General features: G+C 43.9%; 1 protein-coding gene across 1 annotated transcript in view; it reads right to left on the reverse strand.

Moving 5' to 3' along the window:
- The window catches only part of LOC143282711 (uncharacterized), a 25,392-nt gene extending 22,325 nt beyond the window's left edge, over positions 1 to 3,067 (reverse strand). Inside the window, exon 1 of the mRNA XM_076588422.1 lies at positions 2,949 to 3,067. Coding sequence (XP_076444537.1) covers positions 2,949 to 2,978 — 30 coding nt within the window. The 5' untranslated portion in view covers positions 2,979 to 3,067. The remainder of the gene's footprint in view (positions 1 to 2,948) is intronic.
- Positions 3,068 to 7,686: the final 4,619 nt, after the last annotated feature.

Here is a 7,686-nt window from a genome sequence, read left to right on the forward strand (position 1 = left end):
GCTTCTCCACATAGGCTTTGGGGTGGGGGGTGGAGGAGAGGCGGAGGGGGGGGGGGAGGGGGGGAGATGGGGGTTCGGGTGGGGGGCACACGGGGGTCAGATGCCTCATCTTCGCATAAGCCCAATGCGTTGATGAGGCCTTGAAAAGGAGGCAGAAGGACAATCAATTGAGGAATGTTCCAGACAGTTAGAAATCGGCCTGCAGACATTGTTGACAATTCAAAGTCTAAGTTTGTTGGGGTTTTTTGGGTTTTTTTGTGTGTTTTTTTTCGGTTTTTTTTATGATTTTTTTTTTTTACTTGTCTAAAATTCTTACATGTACCACAGACATTGTTTACAATTCAAAGTCTAAGTTTTGTTGGTTTATATATATATATATATATATATTTTTACTTGTCTAAAATTCTTACATGTACCACAGACATTGTTTACAATTCAAAGTCTAAGTTTCGTTGGTTTTCTTTTTTTTACTTGTCTAAAATTCTTACATGTACCATAGACATTGTTTGCAATTCAAAGTCTAAGTTTTGTTGGTTTTATATATATATATTTTTACTTGTCTAAAATTCTTACATGTACCACAGACATTGTTTACAATTCAAAGTCTTAGTTTTGTTGGGTTTTTTTTTTGGTTTTTTTTTACTTGTCTAAAATTCTTACATGTACCATAGACATTGTTTGCAATTCAAAGTCTAAGTTTTTTTGTTTTTTGGGTTGTTTTTTTAAAACTTGTCTAAAATTCTTACATGTACCACAGACATTGTTGACAATTCAAAGTCTAAGTTGGGTTTTTTTTTGCTGTTGTTTTTTCTTACATGCACCACAGACATTGTTTACAATTCAAAGTCTTTTTTTTTTTCTTTTTTTTTTTCTAAAATTCTTACATGTACCACAGACATTGTTGACAATTCAAAGTCTAAGTTTTGTTGGGTTTTTTTCTCTTTTTTTTTTTTTTACTTGTCTAAAATTCTTACATGTACCACAGACATTGTTGACAATTCAAAGTCTAAGTTTTTTTGGTTTTTTTTGTTTTTTTTTTACTTGTCTAAAATTCTTACATGTACCACAGACATTGTTGACAATTCAAAGTCTAAGTTTTTTTGTTGTTTTTTTTTTGGTTTTTTTACTTGACTAAAATTCTTACATGCACCACAGACAGTGATTCAATGTTACAAACAGTCTGCTTGGAAAAAGTGTAAAACTACTCCTCTCCCTACAATATGTTTTTACTGTGCGGAAACTCCCTCTGAAAGTTCTTCTTCACTGGTAAAAGTATCGTGCATTCGTGAGTGGCTTCTTGACTCTGTTGTGTCTCCTTCTTCACCCGTTAAAGAACGCATGTACATTGGTTCTGCTTTGTACTGTTTCCACCCGGTCACCAAGGAGTTTGTGAAGAATGTGTGTCTGAGCGCTTGTCCGAAATCCTGTGAGCTTGACCCTGTCCCGTCTTCTTTGTTGATCGAATGTATTGATGTTCTGCTGCCAAATACTATTACCCTCACCTCGCCTCACCTCACCTCATCTCCCCTCACCTCACCTCACCTTAGGCCCATAACTACAAAGTAGCCGTTGGTGGAAGCCTGGGGACCGCAGACGCAACCTCCCTTCTCCATCTGTCTCTGTCGGCAGCCGCCGGCAGCAGCTCACGTGTATGGAGTCCGGTCCATTGTTTGATGTTCTCATGCCAGTTCTTCCGCTGTCTTCCTCTTCTTCTCCCGCCCTCGATGGTGCCTTGCATGATTGTTTTGGACAAGCTGGTGTGTCGACTGTTGTGTCAAAACCATATCAGCTTGCGTCTCTTCACAGTTGAAAGGAGAGGTTCCTGAGGTCCAGCAAGGTTCTCAATTCTGCTCCGTACATGTTCATTGGTCCTGTGCTCGATCCAGGGAATTTGAAGGAGCTTCCTCTGGCATTTGTTCTCGAAGGCCTGGATCTTTATTATTATTACCCATGTCATCAATTCTTCCTTGTTGTCTTGTTGTTTTCCCAAAAGCTTCAGATCCGCTGTTGTGTACGTCCATTCATTAAGAAACCATCTTTGGGTTATAAATGTTTGAAAAAAATTATCGGCCTGTCTTAAACCTGTCATTTTGATCAAATTTGGTAGAAAAGATTGTATTGTCTCAGCTCTTAAATCCTGTGGAACAAAATCGTTTACTTAGTTCTCACAAGTCAGCTGATAGATGTGGTCATAGCTGCGAAAAGGACCCTTCTTATAATAGTCAATGATTTAATTTCTGGATTTGATGACGATAAAATGTCTCTTTTATACTTGTCAGTAGACTTTTACGCCATCGAACTTGAACAGACTTAAAACATACTTTGGTATTCGTGACACTGCACTGGCATGAATCACATCTTACCTGTCGGACCGTACTCAGAAAGTGTGTGTAAATGGTAGGCACTCTAGTGTATCTGCCTTGAGATATGATGTCCCACAGGGGTGCGTCCTAGGTCCTGTTCTTTTCGTGCTGTATGCGGCTCCTGTGTCGGATGTCATCAGTCATCAAGCGATGTCGCAAGGGTGCTTTGCTGATGACACTCAACTTTATCAGTAGGCCTCCTTGTGTGTGTGTGTGTGTGTGTGTGTGTGTGTGTGTGTGTGTAGTTTGCTAGTCACATTCTAGTGTGAATACGTAACATTGATGTAATGTGTTAAGTAGAAAAAAAAAAATTTGTAAAGTACCCAGAGCAGATTTCTGGACAGTGTGCTGTATATGCTATATAAGTATTCATTAGCAGCATTAGTAGTAGTAGTAAGGAGCGAAGGGGAGAAATAAAAGGAAAATTGAAAGAAAAAATAACCAAACAATGACAGAAACCCAGAATGCTAGACATGAAGAAAGAACGAACGAAGGAAAGAAAACAACAACAACAATAAAAAAACAAAAAAACAACAACAGCTAACCAAACAAAAGAAGAAACAACAGGATCGACGTCAACCATACCACACAGATGAAAAACACGGCCGTGGCCATCCTTCACGAACAGCACAGAGAGAGAGAGAGTCCACGTGAACGACTCAGTCTAGCGACACTGTGAAGACACGCTGACTTCGGCTCCTTACCCCTGGCTTAATTTATACACTTTAGGTCACCCCCCAACCCCCTAACACCCCCCCCCCCCGCCCCCCGCAACTCCCCCCTCCCCCGAGCCCCCCAACCCCCCTGATTTTCTCATCCTTGACCTTCGTTCCACGCACGTTGGCAGTCGTTTAAACCCACGCAGTGGAATCGATACTGTGACGACGGACCCGGCGACAGCTGAATGATAGGTGAGTCAACAAATAACTTATACGAGAGGGGTGTAGGAAGGTGGAATTTCGGCAGACCCTCACAGAGTGAAGGATTGGTCACGGCTTTCATCTGTCTCGCCTGACGGGCCCAATAGCCGAGTGGTTAAAGCGTTGGACTGTCAATCTGAGGGTCCCGGGTTCAAATCACGGTGACGACGCCTGGTGGGTAAAGCGTGGAGATTTTTACGATCTCCCAGGTCAACATATTTGCAGACCTGCTAGTGTCTGAACCCCCTTATGTGTATATGCAAGCAGAAGAACAAATATGCACGTTAAAGATCCTGTAATCCATGTCAGCGTTCGGTGGGTTATGGAAACAAGAACATACCCAGCATGCACACCCCCGAAAACGGAGTATGGCTGCCTACATGGCGGGGTAAAAACGGTTATACACGTAAAATCCCACTCGTGTGCATACGAGTGAACGTGGGAGTTGCAGCCCACGAACGCAGATGATGAGATGATGATGATCTGTCTCGCCGGCAACAGCATGGATATTGTGTCTGTTGACGTGTGTTCTCAATGCGGAGTTCGAACAGCATCTGTTGGTGTTCTTGTTTGAACAGCGTCTGTGACTGATGGCTGACTGGTGGAAGAATCCAGTTCGTGACCGGCAGTCTGTGTTGTAGAGCTCGCATGGGAAAGTTCAAGTTTATGGAGAATGGTTAATAATAATAATAATAATAATGGTATTTATATAGCGCTGAATCTTGTGCAGAGACAAATCAAAGCGCTTTCGCACCAGTCATATACACGCATGCATAAACTGAAGAAAAGGAAGAGGCAGGGAGAGGAGGCTATTTTGGAAGAGGTGGGTTTTAAGGCCAGACTTGGAAAGAGCTGAGTGTAGAGACGTGACGAAGAGAAAAAGGAAGTTCATTCCAATTGCAAGGTCCAGAGACAGAAAGAACGGCGGCCAACAGTCGAATGTTTGAATCTGGGTATGCGTAAACAGAGTGGATCCGAAGTCGATCGTAGAGAGCGAGATGGAGTGTAGAGGTGAAGGCAGCCACAGAGATAGGAAGGGGCAGATTTGTGAATACATTTATAACATAGAGTGCTGATCTTGTTCTTTATTCTGTGTGAGACAGGGAGCCAGTGGAGATGTTGCAAAAGAGGAGTGATGTGCTCTTTTCTTTCTGAGGACGAGTCGAGGCAGCAGAATTTTGTATGCGCTGAAGGGACTGAATGGATAAAGCAGGCAAACCAGACGATCGAGAGTTACAGTAGTCAAGGCGAGAGAGAATGAGAGAAACGACAAGTCTAGATGTTGCGTCAGGGGACAGATATTTCCGGATGGAACTGATGCGCCGCAATTGACAGTAGCAGGATTGACATGTTTGACAGATAAATTTTTGCATGGACAGTGTGTTGTCAAGGACAACGCCGAGGTTCCTGACTGAACTAGAAAGAGGGATGGATGTACTGCCAAGTTTGATTGTGTCAGTTGAGATGGAAGAGTCATCCGGTTTTGAATGTTCAGGAAGCAGTTGGATGTTTCTTGCAAGAGCGACGACAATTTTTCAGGGGTATCACTCACTGAAGTTTAGTGTCATCAGCATAAGAATGATGACTGACATTATGGCGGTTGACAATTTCAGCGAGAGGAGCAGTGTACATTGTGAAGAGCACTAGGCCTAAAACAGATCCCTGTGGGACACCATGTTCGATTTTAACGGGTTCAGACTGGAAATTATCAACAATGACAGACTGGAATCGATCAGTGAGATAAGATTTGAACCAGTTTAGAACAGCGCCATTGATACCAAATGTAAAATGAAGTCGGGAAAGAAGGATTGAATGGTCTATTGTGTCAAAGGCGGCTGACAAGTCGAGAAGAGTGAGAAGGGAGATCTGTCCTGAGTCGGACGCTAGCAGCAGATTATTCAGGATGTGGAGGAGCGTGGTTTCGGTGCTGTGGTCAGCATGATAGGTAGACTGAAATGGGTGGACGAGATTGTTGAAACAAAGGTGGTTGTTGAGCTGCTTCAGAACAGCTTTTTCTAGGAGTTTGGACAGGAATGGAAGATTAGAAACTGGTCGATAGTTTTTTTTCAAAATGCTTGCTTCAAGGCTGGATTTCTTCAGAAGAGGCCGGACGATTGCAGTTTTGAAAGTGGATGGAAACGTTCCAGTGAGAAGGGATGAGTTGACAATATTGGTGATTGCGGGGAGAAGCTGTGAGATACACTGGGAAAATACAAAGGACTGGCGCTTTATAGGTATCAATGTATTCTGTTACTACAACAGCTTTCCATCAGAGACACACCTCTCATGTTGTTCGTCCTGAGCCGGTATACCGCCTGGAATGCACTCCCTCCCATTGCCGTTCTGTCCCCACTGGATTCCTCCCAGAAACACTCTCCTGGGGAGTATTTCAGGGCAGGCTAAACACTCTCCTGGGGAGTATTTCAGGGCAGGCTAAACACTCTCCTGGGGAGTATTTCAGGGCAGGCTATACACTCTCCTGGGGAGTATTTCAGCGGAGGCTACACACTCTCCTGGGGAGTATTTCAGGACAGGCTATACACTCTCCTGGGGAGTATTTCAGGGCAGGCTATACACTCTCCTGGGGAGTATTTCAGGGCAGGCTAAACACTCTCCTGGGGAGTATTTCAGCGGAGGCTAAACACTCTCCTGGGGAGTATTTCAGGGCAGGCTATACACTCTCCTGGGGAGTATTTCAGGGCAGGCTATTCACTTTTTCTTTACTCGCCATATCAACCCCAACAAACACGCAATATCTTTATTTCCAAAGAACGAATGTTATCTTGAAAATGCATGCCATGGCACTTGCAAACCAAAAGGCCAGGTGAGGTCATATTTGAAGAGGGAATCTTTCAAGACTGGCTCAAAATGATAGTGTATATTTAAAAAAAATTTTTTTTTTCAGAAATGGGGATTGAGGGGGTGGGTAAACACCAGAATGAGTCCATCAATATAATTATGTAGCCTTAACTGGGTTCTTTTCAAGACATTTCTGACACTGAAGGACAGGGGGTGGGACGATGGGGTTATGAGGACGTTATTGTAGGTCATACCCAGGATAACAATCATTATTTTGAGCATAAAGTCTAATTAGCCGCTGTTTTCCAGAAGTATGCGCTACCTGACGTTGTCCAACATTCGATCTTTATCCATCATGTCAAGGACTGAGTGGAGAGCTGAGCTGAGGCCATACGGGAGCGTTTGGCTGATAAGTATTCAACCTTAACTCAATCAGTACGGCCAGTCCTCTCTTCTCCTCTACACAGACCCCTCGGATGTCCAGTGGGTGTCTGAATGACCCAACCTTTAGCTTCCGTCGTCAGAATTGTGGTATTCTTTGTCAACATTCACCTCTTCAGTGTAAGAGCCTTCCGCTGGTAATATTTTGATGGTGGTTATTGGGGTGAAACGCTGTTGACGTCGTCTCTTTCGCCGTTCGTATGGAGAGAGTTAAAGTAGAAAACTTAAAATGTTAACCAGAGATGCAAATGGTCGTCAACTTTGGTCGAAGTCTGTTTTTTTGGATAACAAAAACGTTGATATCCTGAGGGAGTCAGTTTCAGGTGAACCCCCCCCCCCCCCCCCCCCCCCCCGCCCCCCGCCCCCAACCCCACCCTCCCAAAAAAGAAAAAGAAAATCCCACAAAAAATACTCTCTTGAATCACACGACAAAAGTCATAACCATACAGATTTCATTTCCTGCAGTAACACGCAGTTCCATGAATGTTCTTCAACAGAGAAAGTGATGAAAAAATATTGACGGAGTCGTTCTGGAATCACCCCCAAAATTGACCCCTATCGGCACCCCCACTATCGCTTCTTACCCAAACCCCACTTTGACACCAGTCCTGAAAAAAAAAAATTTCTGGAAAAAGGTCCAGCAGGCTAGAATTGCAATGGAGTAGCTATGGCACTGACTCAAACAGACCCTTCTGTCGCCAAGTCCCATCGCTCCTTCCCCGACCCACATTTTTACACATGTCCTGAAATGACATGTATGACGGGCGCAAGTGTAGCGACGCGCTCTCCCTGGGGAGAGCAGCCCGAATTTCACACAGAGAAATCTGTTGTGATAAAAACAAATACAAGTACAAATGGGGGCTGTCGTTGGAAAGACGTGGCAGCAAGTGTCCTCTTTTAGTGTGGCTCCACGAAAATTTGCTATGATCACTGTCGTCAGTAGTGTCACCCGTTGGACGCCACCAACATGACTCTGCTGCAGTGAGGGGTCTTCTCTGGTGAGTGGCCCAATGACCACCTCTCCTCCTCCCCCCCCCCTCCCCCGCGTTACCTCTAGGCCATCACTCTACTGCATGTTGTTGTTTTTTTTAGGCCTTTGTGTAAATACAGTGATGATATTTATCTCTTTGTTGGATGATGTGCCAGATGAGGAAAATGAGAGT

Source organism: Babylonia areolata, chromosome 6, assembly GCF_041734735.1.
Source record: "Babylonia areolata isolate BAREFJ2019XMU chromosome 6, ASM4173473v1, whole genome shotgun sequence".
NCBI classification, from domain to species: domain Eukaryota; kingdom Metazoa; phylum Mollusca; class Gastropoda; order Neogastropoda; family Buccinidae; genus Babylonia; species Babylonia areolata.